Below are 25,522 nucleotides of genomic sequence, written 5' to 3'. Positions count from 1 at the left end.
AAACGGTACGGGTCGAAACGGTTCGCGTCGAAACGGTTCGGGTTCGAAACAGTTTGCGCCGAAACGGATTTTTTGGATTTTTTTAGAATTTTTATGATGTTTTAGAATTTTTATTATTTTTTAGAATTTTTTGGAATTTGTTTGGTTTTTTTGGAATTTTTTTGATTTTTTGGAATTTACTATTTTTTTTGTTTTAATATTTTAGAGTTTACACTTAAGTCCTTGTGTTTCTAAAACTGACGCAAACCGTCCCTGAATTAGTTAGTTAACTCAAAGTTAACAAAATAAATGGATGGAGTTAAGTTAGTGGACTGAAATGGTTACGAAAATGAAACTAATGGACTGAATTTGCAATTTTTAAACTAATGGACTGAAAATGTTATTTTTGACAAACCTCAGGGACGAAAATAGTAATTAACTCTAAAAGATAAGATCCCAAGTATGTATGTTTATTTATATTTTACATGCGAATACTCTAAAAAGGTTTATCTCCAAATTCTCAATTTGGATAGAAAGACGACACCATACATATTGAGATTCATTCTTATTTATTAAGTAGTATAGATATAGATAATTATTATAATTTCGTTAATAAAATCTATAGTCATTATCAAAATTTTATATTCAAAATGTTGTCGGGATTGTAGGTTTTATGGACACTATCTTGGTCTAAGTAAATGTGTGGACGTGTGGAGCAAATTTGTAAATGTGTAACATAGAGAGATTCTCTCATCTCAAGAAGATAACACATTTAGAAGCCAAGGTGAACTCACCTATCACTTTCTTTATCCAAATTGTCTTCATTCCTTAAATAAGTCCTCTATGGTTTGAATTTCTATACCCATTTTCAATTAAAATATAATCAACTAAGTATAAAAAAACAAAACATATAAAATCTCCATTGCATCAAGTACAAGTCATTGTAGCATTCTTGTCCTTGATTTCTCAATTGTTGATTGGGGAAAGAAAAATTACCTTGTATTTTTATCAATATTCAATGTCATCACCCTTCCTTTGTTTCCCCCCATTTTAAACCCCATATCCCCATGAAGCACTTTTTTTGAGGAATAGCACATTGGCTTCTTTTGAAGAAACAACTACTTTCTAAGGTACATATCTCTTTTATTAGATTTAAGAACTATAGGTTTGTAACTTATGGTCATTGTATTCGTTTAACTTCTCTTTTATAAGATTTAAGAACCATAGGTTTGTAACTTATAGTCATTGTATTCGTTTAACCCTATACCGTATAAAAAACGTTTTTAATAATTATGTTTAGTTGTTTTAAATGGTATATTCCTTGTTGGTCTCAAGACATGTCCTAATAGACCATGAGCGTAGGATAATAGGGGTGGGAGGTGGCGGCCGACCCCCCGAACTTTTCATTCAGTAGTGAGGAGTATGTAGTTTTCGTATATAAATTTTTGGGTATATACGTTTTTGACCCCCTGGTTTTATAGAAATATTTTGGTATAGTTTCGCCACTGTAATAGACTAACAAGCCATGTCGGTGAGAGTCTCATAGTTCGGTTGTAAATTACATTAATTGATTAATAAAATGTTTGACTCTGGTACCACCATCATTTTCAAATTATTGAAGATGGGATAATAGAATTGCTATTCTGACTATAACTTTATAAGAAACGAAATTGAGTTAAGTATGGTTAAATTATGGTGTTGTTAAAATGCTATTTGTTTATTTGTATATCTTGTTTAAAAGCTATGAATACAATGCATAAATGGTCATGCATGTAGACAAATTATCATTATATGTTGATATTCTTAACCTACACTATACTAGTACAATGTAGAAATGTTCATACATTATAAAAAAAGTTATCATTATATGTTCATGTTCTAAAGATTCAATGTAAGCATGATGGGTATTAGAAATTCAATGGAACCATGTTGATACAGATTTTTGCAAGTTTTATTGGGGATTTTATAACATGTGTGATATACTAAATAATTATGTATATATATATATATATGTGTGTGTTTTAGAAACCTATAAAACCACATACAAGATAATAACCTTTTGTTTTCTCAATATTTCAATGATCAATGTCAGGTGTGAATAAACATCAAGATGGCCGGGGCATTTAAGAATTGTATCACACTATGTTGCGCCAAAAAGCCTTCGGTAAGAATTTATGTATAATAAGTTTTTATAGATGAATAAATGGATTGCAATTATCGTATTCTTATTAGGCTATATGTTATGAGGGGCTTTATTGAGAAACAAATATTGTCTCGTGACACATTTTTTTTTAACTTTTCACATTACTAAAGGGGTGTTGTGGGGTTTTGTTGTCGCCTTATATGAAATGTGTATTGGGTTGACGTGACTAGATATGTTTGGGTGGATATATTATGTTATTAAAAAAATCACCTTTCCCTTCCCATGTCGTGAGTTACCCCAAGCCCTCGACCCGCGCACTGATTGACGCCCCCATGTGATGGTGCCTGCGCCTCTTGGCCTGCTGATGCGGCTTGAATGGCCCCCTTTGAAGTTCCATAACACATGATCTTAGAACTTATACATATTTTGTTAAAAAAATGGTAACGCAATTAGAGTTGATGAAATATATATCGAGAAAAAATATCAAACAGACATGTTTGGTTACATAAATATAATATTTAATTTATTGAGAAAAAAAAATCAAGCAGCTTGGTTAAATAAATGGATCATAATAAAGTCACACCCTAAAATCTTTCACACCCAGTATACGGCCGTATAACGTTATACAACCTATATAAAATAATTTGACATGACAAATATAGGGTGTGTAATGTTATACGACTCGTATGGATGGAAAAATATTAGGTCGTATAACATTCTATACGAGTTACATAACATTATATGAGGCTCGTATAACTCTATATGAGTCGTATACATATAGGGGCGTGAAAATAAGATTTTAAGGGTGTGTAAATAGTAGAAACCTAAGTATAATATATAAATACAATTGTAACGTCACTACTAACTTTCATACATTTACTTTTGTAAGCTGGTCCCTTGATGGTCAGACGAGACACAAAACATTGCAAAACTAGGTTAATTAATTACTAAAGTCATACTTTGTAAGTTGTAAGTCAATAAAAAAAAAAATAGTGACATGTCTTTCGATTTTTCTTTTTATTCTTAACCCATAGAAGCACAAAAGTCTTTGTTCCTCCAACACGTCTGGATGCCCGTTGTTAAAAATAATTATTTTATGTATTATTATTTTTCTAGTATTGTTTATCAAGAAAAGAAAATAAAAAAAAATCACAGATGATCTTACTAGCATCATGTAGTTAAGATTGTGAGGTATGGTGGGACTTGAGTTGGGGCATGAGTTGACACATGGAGTTCGAGCCCCCCCCCCCCCCATCGGTGAGTGACGTATCCGGAGGCTATAGCGGGGCTTGGGTTGGGGCGTGGCTTGGCAGTTTATTAAAAAAATTGCAAAAAATTAAAAAAATACACACAACATTAAAAAAAGCCTAAAATTTTATTAAAATCTTAAAACGATTACAAAATAAAAAATAAACCTAAAAACGATTACAAAATAAAAAAAAACCTAAAAACGATTACAAAATAAAAAAAAAAACCTAGAGCGTTAGGTAAATTTCAAAAAGCACGAGCTTGTTGAACGACTTTCGCTCCTTGCCCCGAAATTCAATGTTCGCCACCGCCACCTGGTCCTCGTGGCTTAACTCACCGCTCGGAACGGCTTCGTAGTAGGCTTTGAAACGATCAAGCTTGGGCCGTAGCTCGCGCCATTTATGTTGGCACGCGTTTAAGTTGTGTCGGTCGTGTCCGACGTTATGTCGGTAGCTTGCAAAGGCTTCCGGCCAATATCGGGGTTGACCAGGTTGTCGCCCCTTCATAGCGTCAACGACGCTCGTGACGAGAGCTAGCTCTTCTTCGTGTGTCCAAGAGGCCATCGGTCAAGTGGGTTGGGGTAGCGGGTTCGATTAAGTGGGGTTTGCTTGGGGTAGCGGTGGACAACGATTGTTTGGGTTGGGGTAGCCGGTGGGGTTGGGATTATATTGATAGTGATGTTGATGGGTTGGGGTGACCGCTTGGCTTGGCCAAACGGTTACATCAAAACTCACCATTTTCAAAACCCACCATCTTCAACCATTTCTTAACTTTCTATCTCAATAATCACTACCATTATAGTGCGATTTTCATCACCAAACAATAATTCAAACACCCGATCAACGTGTTCTTCAGCTTTTTTTTTAAGAAAACCCAGCTTAATTTCATACAAAATCTCGTTTTTCCCGGTGATTTTGAAGATAATCACTCGATCCGTTCGATTCGATCTCTGATAAGTGTTTCAATCATTCAAATTTCGTCAATCATTGAAGAAACCGACTTCGATCCATGTAAAAAATTCTTTATTTTCATTTTTATTATCTGGGTTTTTTATTTAGTCATTGCATTTTACGATCTTGGCGGGGGTCCGGGGGCAGCGCCCCTGGTAGCAGGGTCCCAAGGGCGGCAGCCCCTTCGATTAAATTGCTTTAATAAAAATGCATTAGAAAATTTAATTTTCTGTAAATTATCTATGGAAAACTGCATTCGTAGACAGTCTTTTGATCTCCTACTTCCTGGTTCAGACAATTCACAGAGAAAACTATTGTCCTGGTTCAATGCGTTTTAGAGAGAAAACACTTTCTTTGGTGTTTTTAGGCCATTGCGTTTTAGAACTAAGACATTTTTATGTGTTTTCTGGCCATTGCGTTTTAGAAAAACACATTTTTGAAGTGTTCTTAGTCATTGCGTTTTAGGTAAAACACATTTTTAGGTGTTTTCAGTCCAGTGCGTTTTTTAGTGAACATTTTCTTTTGTTTTTTTAGGCCATTGCGTTTTAGAAAGGAGACATTTTTAAGTGTTTTCTGGCCATTGCGTTTTATAAATAAGACATTTTTTTGTGTTTTTGGTGCATTGCGTTTTAGGTAAAACACATTTTTATGTGTTTTCAGTCCATTGCGTTTTTGAGAGAACACTTTCTTTTGTTTTTTTAGGCCATTGCGTTTTAGAAAGGAGACATTTTTAAGTGTTTTCTGGCCATTGCGTTTTATAAATAAGACATTTTTTGTGTTTTTTGTGCATTGCGTTTTAGGTAAAACACATTTTTATGTGTTTTCAGACCATTGCGTTTTAGAAAACAGACAATTTACGTGTTTTCTGGCCATTGCGTTTTAGAAATAAGACATTTGTTTGTGTTTTTTGTGCATTGTGTTTTAGGTAAAACACATTTTTATGTGTTTTCATTCCATTGTGTTTTATAAAGTACACTTTCTTTTGTGTTTTTAGACTATTGTGTTTTAGAAATAAGACATTTCTTTGTGTCTGGCCATTGCGTTTTACAAATAAGACATTTTTTTGTGTTTTTTGTGCATTGCATTTTAAAAATGTCATTTTTTAGTTTTTTTTTTCATTGCGTTCTACGCAACTGGGTTTTTTCCATTGCGTTTTACGCAATTGGGTTTTAAAATCATTTTTTCGAAAATATAGCAATAGTATACTCGTTTTAAAGATAAAAAACGCTCGTTTTTTTGTGCAATTTTTATAAAAAAATAATGTCGTATGAAAGAGTTATTAACATTTAAAAAATTGGGGGGAAATTGGAGGAGAGAGAAACTATTGCCTTGGATTGATTAGAATGCCCTAAACAAACTCACGCGCCTCTTTTCTTGCCTTCAATTTCCCTTATTTAATCTTAGCCCTTGATTAACTAAATGGATGGTCAAGATTACTTCATAGTCTTCTTAGCCAAATAAACTTTTTATTATATCCTAACCCTATATCTTTATACCCGTAAAGTACAATAAATTTAAAGCTTTTAGAAATGAATGGATTTTTTTTTTTTTGTTTTAATTTTATATCTCATACATTGATGACTTGTTACAATTTTATTGCATAATAGTTAATAATATTAAAGTCAATAGTTATTCGATAGGACCTTCCCATAAGTGGCATATAACAAATTATGAATTGACTTTTAAATGGATTGAATGGACAACTATAAGTAAGAGTCACACATGTTAACTTTGCTATTCGTATTATCTATACTATATAATAAAAGAAACCATTTTTTGGACACTTGTCATTATATTAAGCCATGTATCTTATAGATAATTATTATTTAGTTTAATCTCTTCTAATTAATTATAGATAATCATCCTATTAAATATTATTTAGTTTAATTTCTTATAGATAATTATTATTTAGTTTAATTTTAATTTAATCTCTTCTTGAAAAAAATCATAATTAATTATTAATGAAACATATTTTTTTAATAAAATATCTAACCATAAATTTTAAAATTCGTTTGATGAAAAGGGAACACACTCAAATATCTTATTTATTTATTATGGGGATTTTAATTATTGTCTATTAGTTTATTTTAAGAAATTTATACATAGTTAGGTTCAATATTTGTTTTGTCACATTTTTATTAGTTAATTAAATATATAACTTGATTGTTCATACTTAGGTCCTTAATTTGTTTGTCATATTATTATAACTAAATATATAACTTGAATGTTATTACTAACCACCTATAGTGTTCGTTTATTTTTGAAAAATTAGAGATTAAATTCAAAATTTTGACAAATAACAAGGATCATCCATATACTTTACTTAACATATTATTTTCATAATTTATTACTATCTAACTTTAAATATATATATATATATATATATACATACATATATATATATATATAACAAAATGTTGCAATACGTCGCTAAAATCAAGCTAAAAAACTAATCATTATGTAAATATTTTTTGGATTCAAATTATTTTCGGTAATGTGCGAATTATAATTGTAACTTTTTATTTCTCATTAAATATAATGTAATACGTAAATACAATAATAAGTATTATATAACATAATATATTTGTTTTTGTATCATTTTCAACGATTACATGTTTCTTTGATGAATTTTATAATAGTAACATACATCATCTTTATATTAACTCATTTATGTCAATTTTGTATATAAACGTCTCCATATTTGGTTTGCATTTACAAGAAATATTTATTATATAGTTTAGATTGTTCAACCCGTGTAAAACACGGGGAACTAACCTAGTTATTTATATAATTCATATGCGTATGACCTAACTGAAATTTTGGTCCGTGTCTTTTAAATTGATTATATATATATACTAGGTTAGAACCCCGTGTATTACACGGGTTGAATAAATATAATTTTATATATTAAATAATAAAAGGTTATATCTTTATGAACCTTGTATATTGTACGGGTTAAATAAATGTAATTTTATGTATCAAATAATAAAAAAAATATATCTTTAAAAGCATGTGTATTACACAGATTAAATAAATGTAATTTTGTATACTAAATACTAAAAATGTCGAATCTTTAAAAAAACCCGTGTATAATCGGGTTGAATAAATCTACCAAATAATAAAAAAATACATCCTTAAAAACCCTGTATATTACACAGATTAAATAAATGTAATTTTGTATATTAAATACTAAAAACGTCGTAATAAAAAAAATTATATCCTTAAAAACCCCGCGTTTTCCACGAGTTGAATAAACATAATTTTGTATACCAAATAATAAAAAGAGTTATATTTTTAATAAACTAGGATAACATTTAATATTAATTTATTATTTATATATTTAATATAAGATAAGTAGATAAGAGATGTATTTGTTTTAAAAATATATTAAATTAACAATTTAGATTTGAGGATAATATTTTATCAAAGTATGATAAGATTTAATATTAATTTATTATTTATTTATTTAGATAAATATAAATTTAAGGATACATTCAATGAATGACACACATCCAAAAGTTGATTTCTTTGTCGAAATAAAATAAAATTATATCCTTAAAAACCCCGCGTTTTCCACGAGTTGAATAAACATAATTTTGTATACCAAATAATAAAAAAGTTATATTTTTAATAAATTAGGATAACATTTAATATTAATTTATTTTTTATATATTTAATATAAGATAAGTAGATAAGAGAGGTATTTGTTTTAAATATATATTAAATTAACAATTTAGATTTGAGGATAATATTTTATCAAAGTATGATGAGATTTAATATTAATTTATTATTTATTTATTTAGATAAATATAAATTTGAGGATATCTTCAATGAATGACACGTGTCCAAAAGTTGGTTTCTTTTATTATAGTAGTTAGATTAGATATATATATATATATATATATATATATATATATATATATTGCTTTACAATTTAAATATATAATTTTAGAGTAAACTGCAAAGTGATCCCTGAGGTTATGTCACTTTAGTAAAAAAAACTCAAACCTTTTGAATCTAAATCTTTTTGGTTTCAATTTTGTTGCCATTTTCATCCAAAATCAAAATCTGGTCAGATTTTTCTGTTGCCATCTAATTTTTTTGTCTTTTTCTCACTTTTAATGAATGACAAAATGGTCTTTTAACGTTTTATTATAACAGATTAAAAAAATCTAACCATTTTGCCCTTTATTAAAATAAAGGAAACAGACAAAAAGCTGTATATTAACTGAAATTTTTTACCAGATTTTGTTTTGAATGAAAATAGCAACAAAATTAATACAACAGGGACTCAAATTCAAAAGGTTTGAGACACAGGCACACCTTTAGGTGGTGAATGGTGATAAACAATTGTATACTTTTGTCCGTATAACACTTCTTAAATTATAATATGTTTTTTTTTCATATTGACTCGTAAAAATAATAAATACAACCGGATGTAAGCGTTATACTAAATAGGATCAAGTTATTCTACAAAGGCTCCTAATTGTAAGAAGTGTAAGAAGAATTTATAGAGTGACAAGTGTTCAATAACCTAAAATTAAACCCACTACATCACCACCCAAAACCTAAACACCCACCCCCACCCCACCACCACCAAAAAACCTAAACCCCCCACCCCCCACACACCCCCCTCCCCGGCAAAAAAAAAAAAAAAAAAAAAAAAACTACACCTCACCAAAAAAACCCCAAAAAACCTAACCCCCCCCACCCCCACCCCCAAAAACCTAAAAAACCTACCCCCCCCCCCAACCCCCAAAAAAACTATAAAAAAATCTAAAAAAACTAAACACCCACCCCCCACCCCCACCCAAAAACCTAAACCCCCACCCCCTCGGCAAAAAAAAAAAGGGGGGGTGGCTGGGGGTGGGGGCTTAGGTTTTTGGGTGGTGGTGGATGTTTAATTTTTTTTTTGTAAGTTTTTTTTAAGAGTCTTTGTACCCTTCATACAATTAGAATCATTTGTATTTGATCCTAATCCATACTAAATATCTGAACTAACTCAAACAATTAAATTTGGTTCACTACTATAACCTTTTGGATCAAATATGGTTGTTTATAATTTTAACTTTTTCGTAAGTTGACTATGAGACTGCACGCTGTGGTTCCCGCTGGCTGTGGCGCTAGCTACGTCGACGCCCAGGTGGCCCACGAACACCACAACGTGGTGCCGCTAGCAGTGGCGCACGAGGGGTCAGGAGAGCATGGTAGCTTGGGCGAGTGGGTGTTTTAGGGGTGTGGTAGCTTGGGCGAGCGGAGGTTACCACAACAGGCTCAAGTGAGGGGATGTGCGAGTGGGCGTCTAGTCACCACCATGTGGAGGTATATTACATGATGAATCCGGGTGTTCATCTGGACCACAACGAATAGTCTGAATGAACATATACTAAAATAAAAACTAAAGTATACACATAAATATATAATTGTCATGGAAAATTTGATAAGTGTAAAATACATAGGAAATGACTAATTATTTCGATACACCATTTAATAAATTTTGAGAACACATGGCTTCTGGCTAGCCACAAGGGAGGGCCATGGTTGGTGCATGCCCAATCGTGCCTATGGAGCCCTCGGTTACCCGTTTAGTGGTCCATTGTCTCACCCATCTGGTCATTCATATTCCTTCACCAATCACCACTAAACAATGTTGAATATTGTTTGATTATAACATTTTGTTATATCGTGTTTCCATCGCTCTTAAAACTTTGTATGTTAAAGAGTCAACAACATATTAATACATCCAAATATATAAACATTAGTATAACACAATAAGAATATAATAAAAGTTAATCAAGTTGTATGTCATTATCGTAAGAATTTAACTTTGAAATTACTCAAAACAATATTTATATGCAAATGATTACCCGATAACTCAACTACTTAAAAGGATTTAGAACCAATAACAATTAACAAAGAAAATATAAGTACGGATACACGAACAAGTAAACAATCAAAGAGTATTACCATTGAACTAATTAACTCGACTCTTCAGAAGTAATGAATATGGAAGAGATACACTATATAACGAATGAACAATTGAGATGAAGACTCAACCGCATATCTGAGAGAACCGTGAAGGGGAAAGGAATCTAAATACGTGGTTGCTGAGAGAAAACAAGTTTTGGGGTACAAATATAGAGGTCAAGACCAAAATACGTACGTTTTCTCAGTCGCAACCCTTTATCTCTTTTATATCGTCCGACAATGTCCCACTTACTATACAATACAAACAAATAAGTCCTTAAAAGGTTCTAATATACACAACATCCTATAACTTAATTTTGCTACAAGCTAAATCTCAAAAACCCATGAGTATGCAACCCACCTCTACCGCAACAAATTCTTCGTGTAAACTTAATGTTAATATTTAGATGTAAAAAAAATAAAAAATTTAGCTACCTATTCATGTGATACAAATTTTATGTAATATTAAGTGATATTTAGATGTAAAAAAATTAGCTACCTATACATGCGATACAATTTTTTAACATTAATAGTTCTTATAAATTTATTGTAAAAAAATGGAAATCAGTTTCAACGGTGACTTTAACATGTAACAAGTTTCATATTTTTACAAATCATAGTTGGAGTACATGTTCATATATAACTATGAATGTCACTTTACTAAACACCCAATAATGATTTAACGAAAAAGAAAAAAACAACCTCTTTGTGTATTAACATTGAATATAATTGTTAACTACTAACCAGTTACAACTCTATGATATTGAACAAAGTTATAACACAACTTCTAACAAATTAAAAAAAAAAAAAAACATTTTAAAAAACTTTGCTTTACAAAAGATATTAATTGGATTAGTGATCTTTTAAATTTACCTTAATGCAACAACGTAAACTCATAAAGAACCCAATTAGACGATTCAACAACATACCAGAAACATATATGATAAAAAACAAAGAGAAAACATACTTCGATTGAACAAAGAATCACATGATTCAACAGTAATATCATAAATACACAAATGAATTTAATACATAAATTCATTTTCATAGATCGTTGTATTTTCTTTTGAAGCAATGTTATTGGACCTATTTAATATTTTGTTTGTCAAATACGTTTATAGCTGGGTGGTAGAGGCTTTTATTTCTTGGAAAAAAGACCAGGATCAAATTTTGACATGAATGTAATTTAATATTTATTAGTGTGTTTCTTGGAAAAAAGACTAGGGATCTAATTTTGACATGGGTGTAATTTAATATTTATTGGTGTAGTTTAGAAGTAGGAGTAATTTAACATTTGCCACTAAAAAAAAAGCAAGGAAACTAAGGCTCCGTTAACGGCTGCTACACCGCGCCCCTCAGTTAACCATGATAGTGAATGGAGATTTTGTTAATAGGAAGAAAGGGTAATGATGGTAGGGCCCATCCCAATCTAAACACTCACATGGTCTTGCTTTATTTTGTTATTTTTATCGGTATTTGGTGTTTAGCCAATCCACCTTTGCAAATCTTACATCGGCCGTGGATAGGAGAGACGTTGGGTTCATAAAAAGTATCAGACATCAAATATCGCCAACACATTTTGGATGCATTGGCTGCAGAGGAGATGAAAACTCCACAGTTAAACATCTTCACGTGAAAGTATGATGATTTTGTAAGAAGTCTCTACTATATAGTAACAAAAAAAAAAAAAAAACAAATATACGAGATCCTCATAAATAAAATGGACGATATTAATGATACAAGAAACCGTAGAAATAGGGTGTTAGGACTATTTGCCAACTTTTGAATGAGTAAGTGCTGAACCAGTAAGAGGTCTGAACCATTACAAGTCAGTCTAATGTTTAATCATTCAGATACAAATGTCTGACCAATTCAAATAAGAGATCTTAACCATTCAGACTTAATATAATGTTTAATCATTCAGATGAAAATGTCTGAACCATTCAGACATATGCTTATAAAACAAAACCTTACATTTATATTATAGAGTTAAATTCCATTTTAGTACCTGTGTTTGGGTCATTTTCCCAGTTTAGTCCAAAGGTTTGAAAAATCGTCATTTTAGTCCAAATAGTTTCAAACGTTACCATTTTAGTCCACTTGGTTAACTCAGTCCATTTTTTATGTTAGCTAGAATGGTAATTCAATCATTTTATATGGGAATTGCCTTTCTAGTTAACAGAATTACATTTAAAATGACCGAAATAGCCTTCTAGTTAACAAAATAAATGGATGAAGTTAACTCAGTGGACTAAAATAACAATGTTTAAAACTATTTTGACTAAAATAAAATGTTTCAAACCTTTAGACTAAACTGGCAAAATAATCCAAACCAAAGAAACTAAAATGACATTTAACTCTATATTATATTAATGATAATCTCGTTAATAAACTAAAATATGAATATGAATGAACAATATCACCACCATATAATATAAACATCTTCTCTCCCACCCCCACATAAACAATAAACATATACCCCGCGTCATCGATGACCAGTCTGGATTGGGTCCTATTTTCCCGAAGAAAAAACATTATTAAATTACAATTTTTATATTTAACTTCTAACCATGGTTAGTTGATCATACTATAAATAGGGGTAGCCCCCACTTTATGATCCACACAAACGACTCCTGTGTGATACCAATCTCCTCTTAATCAGCAGCTGATTTAGCAAGGTTTATTTATTTATTTATAACTTTCAGTTAATAATTCATCATTAAATTCATCCGTTCACACCATTTGCATTCACTCATCAACTGTTTACCTTCTATGTTTCCATTCATCCGCTTTTGCTTTCCACCATTCATTGATCGGTCACTACAAACACATGATTATTTGATAGAATTTGCTTTCAATCGGAGGATTTTGTGACAATTTGCAGGTTGTAGAAGATATGGCGAGTAACGGTAAACCGATTCACATCGATGACGCCATTAACGGACTCAAGAAGCTTTTGAGGTACGTAAACTTGTTGAATATATACGATTGAATCCTCATGATCATCACCGTTCCGTTCGATCACAATTCTCCCCTGAAACCGAAATCTCTAAAAATGATAACCAGTACCGGTATTTGTTCGGTCGGTATCAGTTCGGTACCAGTAGTTGTTAAAAAAACGCTCACCTATGACTGTAATACAGCTGCCTGACCTGACGTCATCTTGCAGGCCGTAATCCCTAATTTTACGCCATTTTTTAATGAATTTTATAATATCAAACGCGTTGAGGCTAACGGCGTTAGTTTTAACGGTGTTGCAGCGAGAAAGAAGACCTACAAACCGTGGCGGTTGCGAAGATCAAACAGCTAACTGCGGAACTGGAAGGTGTGGATGCGGGTGAGTTTAACGCAGTGGAGAGGATTCACGACGGTTTTGCTCGGTTTAAAAAGGAGAAATATGAGTACGTTCTGTTGTACCTTTTTTGGAATATAAGGATTATTAACAAGTACTGAATCATTACTGCTCATTTCAGAACATAATCTACATTTTTTTTTCTAAAGTGGCAGACTGTACTGCACTGCCTCTTTTAATTGGAACATTTGATTATTGATTGATTCCTTTTTGTCACCTTTGTTTACCTTAGACATTAAATTCATTAATTTTATTTTTTTTATGTTATGGAATATGGATAGAAAACACCTGAGAGGAAGCAGATTATTAATCGTAATTAGATCATTATTATATAATTTTTGTTATAGTTATTCAAAAAGTTTTTTTGACGTTTTCTAAGTTTTATCCTTTTTAGTTAGGTGAAATGTCAGCCATATGGGATGTTTTTTCTTGTTTATCAGGCTTTGATTTGTCTTTTTTTACAATAAAAAATAGTGTAAATCTAATCTTTTAATTAATTAAATTTTCCATGTAAAAAGCTGTATGAATTAGGGGGGAAACGAACCGAGCTATTCGAGTTCGGCTTGAAAAAAAGCTCGAACGAGCTGAGCTTAAACGAGTTCGAGCCTAAAAACTAGCTCGTAAACGAGCCCGAGCTTTGCTTATCGAGCTCAAGACGGCTCGCGAGCCTAAACGAGCGTGGTGTTTTTATAGTTTTTTTTATAAATAAGTTAAATATATATTTAAATAATAATAACTAATATCTAGAAAATAATAAAAAAACTAATTTATATATAAATTATAATCAGTATTTATTAATTAATAAATGTTAAATGAGCCGAGCTCGAGCTTGAAAAATTGCATACGAGCCGAGCTTGAGCTTTAAAAACAAAGCTCAAATCGAGCCGAACTTGAGCTTTCAAAAGTTAAACGAGCTCGAGCCTAGTCGAGTTCGGGCTCGGCTCGTTTGCACCCCTAGTTTGAATACATAAGCTAACAAAATTTTCTATCAGTAGAGTTTTATTTCTCATCGATTGAGTAGTTGACACGAATGTAAAAAACAATAACGTGACATATGGTTAAAATGTTTGCATTGAATTCTTTAATATGTTTTAATGAGAATTTTAATGTGATTTTTATTTTACTTCTTTAACTAAGTCAAGGTAGCATCTTATGTTTATTAGGACCATTTATATGATATGTACCAACAATTATGCATTGAATTGTAATTAATTCGATTTTTAATGCTCTAGAAAGGGATTTTTTTTTGGACGGGTAGATCACTCGGTTAGACCTTTGGCCTTTATCACTTAGGTCATGGGTAGGAATCTTGCGGTTAGCATATTATTGCCAGTTTGAACCGGTGCCACAGTTCGCCTCCCGTAAGATTCGACTCTGAGACCTCTCGGACAGAAACCCCTCATAAGTGGGTAAACCTTCCCACCTCCCCTAAACCAATTGGTCCGCAGATCATTCGCCTCTAGAAAGGGACTTATCCCAAAAGAAATATATACCTCACCTATCAATTGACCTTCACTAACTGCTTAATGTCCCTTTTTTTTCCGTGCAGAACAAACCCCACTTTGTATGGTGAGCTTGCTAAAGGCCAAAGTCCCAAGGTTACCCACTTTTCTCTCTAGTGTGTAGTCTGTGTTTCAAGCACTAGTTATTTTAACTGTTTTATATTATTTACATTTATCTCTTTTTTTATTTCATATATATTTTCTCATAGTAAATGATTTTGTGCAAAAACCAAAAAATCAACAAATTTCCTATTAGAGAAGATCAACTTTTGACCTACTACATAAAGAAAATACTTAAAATATGTACCGGTACTAAATATCTGAAAAATTGAGTACCGAATACCATATCATATATATCAGTATGGTACCGGTATAATACCGTTACTCTTTACAAAAGTTTGTCTCTATAAGACCACTCGTAGTGGGACGGTATTTTTAGAAAAAATTGAAAAAAAAAAACGCCGCAAAACGCCCCTCCCCCCATTACAGCAGGCGTTTTTGGGCGTTATATTTGAGAATTTTGCATGCAGGCGTTTTTAAGAAAACGCTGAAGTGATGAAATGGAACTTTGCATGGGCCAATGAGAGTGGTCCAAGTAAGGGGCCTTTTCTTTTATTTTATTTTTTTAATCTTTAACCCTTTGAAAAAGTAATTGTTTATTGATTGGAATGAGCATTATTTGGGCATTATTCCCATTACGCCACTTTTGCAATAACGTCCCATGCTGACTGGACTGTCACGTGTCGGATAATGCCCCATAGTGGGGGCATTATTTTTCTTAACCACTACACATGGTCTAAGGTATCGATACCAAAAATACCGATCCTGAATTTCTGGAAAAGTGGGTACCGAATACCGTACCGAATCTATCAGTACATATTAATACTTAATACCAAATGTTCATCCTAACTCTTTAACATTTTTCCATGTTTTATTTATTTATTGTTATAAATAACAATAATGTTAGATGATATATATCATAAATAAACAGAATGTAAGGTTCCACTAATGTATGCTAACTAATTTTACTCTAATTCTTTTTTTATTCATATATGTTTTCTTCATATCAATTAAAAAGGACTAGTTCTTACATTATTTTGACCCCATGTGAATGATTCTTATAAAACAAATTGATGAAAACAAATCTGATATAAAAACTTTACATATGAACATGTTCTACATTCATTCTCTTAACTTCTTGTTTATTCTATAACGCAGTTTTTGGTATTTGCCTGCGCGGATTCTCGAGTTTGCCCATCGCACATCCTGGATTTTCAACCTGGCGAAGCCTTTGTGGTCAGAAACATTGCTAACATGGTTCCTCCATATGATACGGTGATCTCTCAAACTTTACCATTAATTATCTTGATTTTACATTATAGATATTGAATTCAAGAAATATTATAATCATTTCTACAACTATATATGATTATCAAATCGTTTTTTTAATTTCCAAGAAGTCAAACCCCAATAAGCATCTTTCAATCATAATTGCTAACATGGTTTCCAGCACATAGTCAAACTATACGTCCCTCCTTTCTTCAACGAGAAAGTTCAATAATTTTTAATAGTGTTCATTTTGTTCTTCATAAATAAAAGAGTAAAGGTGAGGCATTGGGGTTATTCCCAACCCAAGGATGGCAAGGACTCCGGTTCAAGCCTGAGGGAACCCGAGTTTTCTATTACGACGTATTTACTCCAGCGGGTCGCTCTGTCACAACAGGCGGTCGATTCGTGTGGAAGGTGCAACTCCTGTCAAGTGGCAGGGGGTCGGAAATTTTCTCAGGGAAAGCTATGTCCCATTTCTACCGAGGCGTGGGCCCCGTTAAGACAACATAGTCCTTGGGACAGAAATGGGGCGGGCCTGCGTCTTGCGGGTGTGTATTAACCGTTTGTTGTGAAGTACACATTTCAAAAAAAAAAAAAAAAGAGTAAAGGACACGGAAGGTGGTTATAATTTACCATAATTTTGGATTTGATCTATAGTTTTACAAAAGTATACGCATAGTCCCTGTAGTTTGCATTTTCTAACGCATGTATTCCCCAGCCAATAAATATAAAAGTGTTAGCGTGTTCAAGTTCGGGACTAAATATGTTACAAAGTGAAAATCACAGGGACCATCCATGTACTTTTGGAAAAAGCTGGGACTAAATACGTTATAAAGTGCAAATCAAATGGACTATCTGTGTACTTCTGGAAAGTTATGAACCAAATCCAAAATTTTGGCAAAACACAAGGACATCCGTGTACTTTACTCTAAATGAAACCTAGAATATATTTTTTCGAAGTTAGGCGAAAAGAGATTTTTTTATAACTTGTAGCCATAATATGATTATTTCTTTTACATTTGCTTAAACTACTATTATAAACGGTTATTAGGGGATCAAATTATAAGAAATCAATATTGTTAGATACCTCTATTAACAGAATATTTTGCCGGACGGATATCCTGAACCCCTCTAGCTCCACCACCGGATAAAAGCCCATTAACCTTTTCGAATAATATAAACTCATAGATTTATATGTATAGAAATGCTAGAACTTATATAAGTGGTTGCTTTGAATAATAGTCAATTTGGTTCAATAATTACTTATTGCTAAGTTGACTTATCAAAAAACTTTTTGTGCAGATAAAACACTCAGGAGCAGGTGCTGCCATTGAATATGCAGTGCTCTACCTAAAGGTGAATATTAAACTTTTAAAGGGTGATTTTTTGTTGTCTAAATCTAGATAAGGGGTGATTGACTGGATGCTTTTAATTAAAAAAGAACAACAATCTTCCTAAAAAAAGAAAAAATAACCTCACTATAATTCAATTCTCTTTAGCTATTTTATTAGAAACAATTTTTATCAATTAATAGAGTGTTTCTCTTTAGCTGTTTTATTAGAAACATTTTTTATCAATTAATACAGTGTTTAAAAATTGAATTTGATGTTATGTTTGGTTTTAAGAGTACAAGTATTGATACCCACCAAATGGGTATATTATCAAACTCATACATACATAGCGTGTTTATTGTACGTTTTTATACCAATTTGAAATATAAACGGTAAATCAAACCGTTTGATACAGTTTGAAGGTTTCTAAATCAACCAACCAATTTTTTTTAAAATCTATTACTAAACCAAACATGAGCACCCCTACATACACTTATAGTGGTAAGGAGGTGGGAATTTGTTGTGGAGATCTGGGGTTCAAACCCCGGCACCACTTGATTTATTATGGGACACATGATTTACCTCCCTCTTGCTGGTTGTGGGACTGGTTGGTGGGAGACGTCTTGTGGTCATAGTTGTTAATAGCGATGATAGCGAGCGCTATAGCGAATAGCGTAGTGATGGATCATCGCTATCTGATGTTTAGCGCTCAATAGCGTGAAATAGTGACAATCAAGGCTTTTTTACTTTCAATAAAATATTAAAAACTTTTTAGGCATTTTAATCGATCAAACAATTTTAATCTTCACTAATTGTATCAGAAAACCTTAAATTCGTGAATAAAACCCTGTCTTTTTCCTAAAAAAATCTAATACATTATCGCTAAACATCAAATAGCGTTCGCTATCTCATCGCTATTGCTACGTAGCGTAAAGGTAGCTTGCTGCTATTTACCACTATTCGCTATTAACAACTATGCTTGTGGTGATGTATACCATACCTATATTTTAGACCATTCAGTGTGGAGGGGCATGAAAATGAGACGTTATGCGACATGTGGCATCCACGTTAGCAGCAGAAAACTGACGTTGTGCAAAAAAAGAAGTGGAACGGGGCATGGAAAGTGGCGTTTTTATAAAAAAAACATTAACCAATCATAACCAACCCAAAACCCACCCACCAATGAAACGCCGCCACCTCACCTATACAATTTCCCTCACGCCGGTGGAGATCCTCAAGCCTCAACCACAACGCCGTGCTACACGCTAGACACGGGGTGGTTTGCTTGGCGTGGACTGGGTTCCATGCCGGATTTCCATGTCCACACCGTGTGAACTTAGTGTTTATATGATATGTGAGACTCTACTATAAATTAACTATCACGTAAAACCTATTATTATTATATTTTATTTTTTCTTAATTATCAAGATGATGATTATTTACTTAGTTTTAAAAACTGGTATGTGGATAAACAATAAAAAAATCAGAAAATTTAAATTAAATATGGGAGCAAGACATGCTACTTATGGACCACTATGCATCATGTCATCTTTATTCCATATTTCTATTCACTGGTAGTTGGGTTTCATCTTTATTATAGAAAAGGAGGTTTCTTTAGTGGAGTGGATGGAGGCAATTGCCCACCTCCCACTTTACAATTTCTAAACCCCTTTTGAGTCACATATTGTGGAATATGCTCATCATAGAGTTTAACAAGATGCTCTTAAGTCAAAGATAAATTATGGGTTAAGGGTATCTAAATTCAATAATTCATCATCATTTCTTATTGTTTAAAAAATAAAAAATAATACATCTATAAATCATTTTTTTAGTCAAAGGCAAGGGGCATCCAGACATTCATTTAACTATTATATTAGTTTTGTTTTCTATACAGTTGATCTATATTTTTTATTTTTTATATACCTAACAAGCATCTTTTAAAAACATTAGCTTATTATTATTATTTTAGAAAATAAAGTTCCACCTTTTAATTTCATAAAATAGCCTTATTTATACACTAAAGTTATAACTTTTATTTTAGAATAATTTCCTTTGAAAAAATAAGCTAATTAAAATAAGGTTGAGTTCTTAAAACAACTTTTAACCATGTTATAAAGCCTCTAATTTTCTACATGTAATTGATAAAAAAAAATATAAGACATTTTCAATTAGCATATTCCATCTTATCCTTTTCACATATTTTGAAAAGAGAAAAGAATGTGTTACCTTGCCTTAAAATGGTTTCCTTTTGCAATAAGCCAATAATTGAGTGAGGCTCCACTTGTTTACTTATCCTTTTTCTAATCTGATGACTTTTTTTTTTTTTCTTTTAATTTTCCATTGGCTACTTAAAGGTATTACTGTATTAGTCATCCCAACAACTGGGAAATGAATCAATATTCAACTACTGTAACATTTAATAATTAATATTTTTTTATAAATATTCTTTTACCCTAATTTAGCTATGGATTAAATAATGTTGGCATTCTTGTTTCAGGTGGAGAATATTGTAGTCATTGGACACAGCTGTTGTGGTGGGATTAAAGGACTCATGTCCATCCCTGATGATGGAACCGAAGCTAGGTAAGTTTCCACTTTTTTATTATTATTATTATTATTATTATTATTATTATTATTATTATTATTATTATTATTATTATTATTATTTTGTATATAAGGAATTTTTCAAGCAATCATATAACCAATATAATACATCATGCCATTTCCACCAATGAGTATTATAATATTCATATATGTTATAGGACAGCATATAGATCATTCAATTAGGGATGGTGGTAACCTATTAATAAAAACTACTGTTTATACAGTTGTTAGTTAACTTAAGTGATCATCTAAAGCTGGATGCTTTAAATTCTTTATTTTGTCATTATTAATGATGACACAAAAAACCTTAACTTGACTGGGAAACCTTAACGCTGCATTTACGGGGATATAACCGAGTGTGGAAAATATTTGAACTTTTTTCATTGGTTTGCGCTCGAGGATAGTGTTAGATCACCCCAACCCGATTATCCAAACCCGTCTATCCAAACTGAAAAAATATAATACTCAAAAATCTTATAAATAATTTTAAGATAAATATATGTGTTATTTTTAGTTCCTCTTGGTTTTGAAGTTCTTTAAACTTTTTTTTTTCATAGTGAATTGGTAATGATGATATGTTTGTGTTATTTGTCATACTGCAAGCTTGTTAGAAACTTGAAATTCTTTAAAATTCGGTTTTGGTAGATTGTTAGATATTCTAAGTCGGTTTATGATATGAGGTTGGGATTGAGTTTGTGGTGACCCGAATCACAATGGGTACTTTTACCCCAGAGAAATCATGAACCCAACTGTAAATGAGTAATGCGGTACATAATACGGATGAAACTGGTTTAGTTAGTTGGCTTAATTTCTTCATGAAGTTCGTTTTGGTTAATCATTGAACATTATCAGGTTTGTTTTGAGTAATGCTTCTTGTTAAATCTGACATTTTCCAAAGAACACAGGAAGTAATATCAATTTTGTAGTAGTTATCATTTCAAAAAGATGTTTATTGCCAAATGCCAATAACTCACAATATAATATCCATTTAGATTAAATTGCCAAAATCGTCCCTGAGATTTGGGCATATATATATATATATATGTCATTTTCATCTAAAACAACTTTTTTGTACCATATAGTCCTTCATTTTTGGGATTTTTTGCCATTTTCATCCAAACGTCTGACTTTTTTGCCAAAATCATCCCTGAGATTTGAGATTTTTTGCCCTTTTCATCCAAATGTTTGATAGACAAAATAAAGCAAATTAGATGTTTGGATGAAAATGGCAAAAAAATCCCAAAAGTGAAGGACTATATTGTACAAAAAAGTTGTTTTGGATAAAAATGATAATAATGCTAAACCTCAGGGACGATTTTGACAACTTACTCATCTATTTATTATTTGGGGAATAAACTTGAGTTTGTGCCCACAAAAGGTGGTTGTTTTATGTAGTTCCTTTTTCTCTTTAAATGACACCCATTACCAGCTCAATATGATGAAAACAAATAGATATGAATTCATACATGTTTAGACTACAAAAAGGCAATTAATATCTTCTTGATCTTGCTTAACTTAAACTAATACAAACTAACAGTTTTGTTTTGAATAATATATTGGCAGTGATTTCATAGAACAGTGGGTTAAAATCGGTTTGGCTGCCAAGAGCAAAGTGAAAGCAGATTGCAGCGATTTGGAGTACTCGGATCTATGCACCAAGTGTGAGAAGGTATTTTCACAGATAGCAAAATAGCAACATAGTATCTAGGCTTTGCATAACAAACGGGTCAAACTGAGTTCAGGTCAAAATAGATCTAGCGAAAATGGCCCACCTTGAAATAGGTCGTTTTAGAAAGGAAAAACAAAGTATCAAAACGTGTACATCGGCTGCTATATTTGCTTTTATGGCAACTAGTGGCATTGTAATAGTACTTCGTAAAAACAAGTTCTTACAAAAATGGATTCTACTTGAAATATGCAGGTTTAGAAAAAAAAATGTATCAAAATGAGTTCACCTGCTATATTTAGTTTTATGACGGCTAGTGGCGTCATGACTCATGATGGTTTTGGTCAAAACGGGTTCTGATCAAAATGATCTCGCCTTAAAGTGAGTTGTTCTAGAAAAAAAATTATCAAAATGAGTCCTTCCGCTAAATTTGTTTTTTATGGCGACTAGTAGCGTCGTAACTGTTTGTGTCAAAAACGACAACTGAGAAAAATGGGCTCGCCTTAAAATGGGTCGTTTTAGAAAAATAATATATTCAGATAGGTTCACTTGCTATGACGGCTAGTAGCGTCGTAACTGGTTGGGCCGGGTTGACCCATCAACTTTATTTTGTCATTTCTTTTTCAAATGAGTAAACTGCCATTTTGGTCCTTGTGGTTTGATCACTTTTGCCACTTTAGTCCAAAACTCAAACTTTTTACATCTGGGTCCCTGTGGTTTCAGTTTTATTGCCATTTTGGTCCAAAAATGAAATCAGATCATATTTGTCTTATAAAATCCTGCAATTTTGTCATTTTCCTCAGAGGCAAATTAGGTCATATTTGTCTTATAAAATATGGTATTTATTTATAAAAAGAAATGATCATTTTGCTCCTGTGGAAAATGACAAAATTTGTAGGATTTTATAAGACAAATATGACATGATTTCATTTTTGGACCAAAATGGCAATAAAACTGAAACCACAGGGACCTAGATGCAAAAAGTATGAGTTTTGGACTAAAGTGGCAAAAGTGACCAAACCACAGGGACCAAAATGGCAGTTTACTCTTTTCAAATTACAAATAACTGTATATTTGTATATATGAGAATGAGACTCATATCCTTTATGTTAGAATGTTAAAGGAGTGACCAAATTTAATGTAATGTGCAATAAAAACAGGAGGCTGTGAATGTATCTCTAGGGAACCTATTGACATATCCATTTGTGAGAGAAGCTGTGGTGAACAAAAAGCTTTCACTAAAGGGAGGACATTATGACTTTGTGAATGGATCTTTTGACCTTTGGAATCTTGATTTTGGCTTTTCATCATCTCTCATTTAAAGGATTTTCACTCTTCATCTACAAAACTTGTTTACATATATTATCAATAAGACAATAACTAGGCTTAAAAATCTTTTATTAAGTCTTGCTTTGCATCAAATTTGTAAAGTTTTGGGTATGTTTCTATATATGTATTTTCAATTTGGTTGTATCTATATTTTCGTTTCGAATAATGTTGGTTTATTTGTAACATCCGGTGTTTTGATCGGAGTACTTTATGTAACATCCCGTGTTGTTAAAGAAAGTTTGATATGAATATGCTTACATCTTTTATCTTTTTAAGAGTAAATTACAAAAATCGTCCTTTATGTATGTCACTTATTGCAAACTGTGTCCTTTGTCTTCAATAATTACAGAAAACGTACTCTATGTTTACAAACCCTTACACGTTATGTTCTTTAGCCTTAACTCGGTTAATTTTCATGGTTAAGTCTGACCAGGTGGATCCCCATGAGGGTATTTTAGACATTTTACCCTTTTACTTAGCTTCATTCGATACATATAAGACACCTAACTTGATTTTATGCCATTATACTGTTTATGGCAACTGTTATGGTAATATGAGTTAACCACTGAACTAAAAAAATGTGAAGTTGAAGGTTTATGCCATTACATTGTTTATGGCAATTGTTATAGTAATATAGGTCTTGCCTAACTGTTATGGCAACTGTTGTTTTTTTGGACGAATCTGACATGTTTCAAGAATATTAGGGACAGAAACGATACGAATTTAAAATTTGACCTGAACTGACATAATTGAACAAACCACGGGGAAGGAGGGACGGAAATGGCAGTCAACTCCATTTAAATATGTGTAACCTGTTGCTTTGCATCTTATTTTCACTCTTGATTGTGTCGCACTTGTATAATTGTGTTTTATTATACATAAAATAATTATAGTATTTGTTATGCTTTTTAAATTTTTAACTTGTGTGTACTAAATAATTCCTAGTGATAAATGATAGATAAACAAATTTTTGGAGGTTTAGGATTAGGATTAGGTTTTTGGGTGTGGGGGGAGGGGGGTTTAGGTTTTTGGGGGGTGGGGGTGGGGGGGTTAGGTTTTTTTCGGGTTTATGTTTAGGGTTTAGTTTTAGGTTTTCGGGAGGGTGGGGGGTGGGGGGGGTTTAGGTTTTTTTCTTGGGGGGGTGGGGGGGGGGGGGGGTGGGGGGTTTAGGTTTTTGGGGGGTGTCGGTGGGGGGTGGGTTAAGTGGTTTAGGCTTTCCGTATTAGTGCACATGTGCAGTACAACCAAAAAAAAAATTTTTTTTTTTTTTTTGAAATTTTTTTCCATATATAAAAAGTAGCGATTTTTCTAAAAAAAATTGTAAAAAAAAAATTGTATGTTTTTTTAGGCTTTTTTAGTTAGTTTTCGAGTTTTCACAATAAAAGTGGTTTTCATTTGAACCATCCCCTCGGTTACAAACCGGCTAAAAAAAAAACAAATCGAATTGAAGTCGTTTAAAGCATAACCAAATCACATATTCAGTTTTCGATTCTATGTTCAAACGAGCCGAATTATTATTCAAATTTGGTTTGGTTTTAAGAAACTCAAATAGTTAACGTAGGAAATTGAATCTATATATGTTGGACCAAGTTTTTTTTTTCTATTTGTACAACTAATTAATATTTAGTCCATTAAAAAACCGGGGAAACTAACTTGAGGAACCAGAAACCCAAACCAATGAATACATATCCTATTAATGAGTTCGACCTAGGCCATAAAATAATCAAAATCAAGCGAGAAACCCGACCCGATGTACACCCTATACAATGACAGTAAACATTGCCTTGATAGAGGTTGCACTCAGAACTCCGACATTAACTTCCCTTCCAATAATTCTATTTTTCTATGTTTGTAGCAAGATCCAAGTTTGAGACTACAAAGACTCACAAAGCAAGATTATTGCTTTTACATATGCAACCAAATAAAAACACGGACACACGCATTACATAATTCAATATCAACTGGAATCTCAAATTCGTAATCTTCACTTTTTTTCGAGTCTTTGTTGAATCAAACTTATATCTTGCTATCTAAATGAGTTTTAATATACAAATACTTATCAAAACTTATTGTGTATATAAAATTGTTAAAATTTGTTTTAATATACAAATACTTATCAAAA

General features: G+C 32.1%; 1 protein-coding gene across 2 annotated transcripts; it reads left to right on the top strand.

Moving 5' to 3' along the window:
• The first annotated feature begins 672 nt into the window (after window positions 1-672).
• Window positions 673-23,668, top strand: LOC110896035 (carbonic anhydrase 2). 2 transcript variants are annotated; one of them, XM_022143450.2, is made up of 10 exons: window positions 673-1,109; window positions 2,072-2,143; window positions 13,172-13,248; window positions 13,548-13,688; window positions 15,189-15,237; window positions 16,360-16,476; window positions 17,773-17,826; window positions 20,299-20,384; window positions 21,969-22,074; window positions 23,232-23,668. In XM_022143450.2, exons 2-10 carry the CDS (start codon window positions 2,090-2,092, stop codon window positions 23,391-23,393), a joined length of 846 nt encoding a protein of 281 aa, XP_021999142.1. In that variant the 5' UTR covers window positions 673-1,109; window positions 2,072-2,089; the 3' UTR covers window positions 23,394-23,668. The 2 variants fall into 2 exon arrangements, with proteins under 2 accessions (XP_021999142.1, XP_021999143.1); XM_022143451.2 differs by lacking the exons at window positions 673-1,109; window positions 2,072-2,143 and adding an exon at window positions 12,826-12,965.
• The last annotated feature ends 1,854 nt before the right edge of the window (window positions 23,669-25,522 follow it).

The sequence above is a fragment of the Helianthus annuus genome, chromosome 12 (genome assembly GCF_002127325.2).
Source record: "Helianthus annuus cultivar XRQ/B chromosome 12, HanXRQr2.0-SUNRISE, whole genome shotgun sequence".
NCBI classification, from domain to species: domain Eukaryota; kingdom Viridiplantae; phylum Streptophyta; class Magnoliopsida; order Asterales; family Asteraceae; genus Helianthus; species Helianthus annuus.
This window is presented reverse-complemented; position numbering and strand designations above follow the sequence as displayed.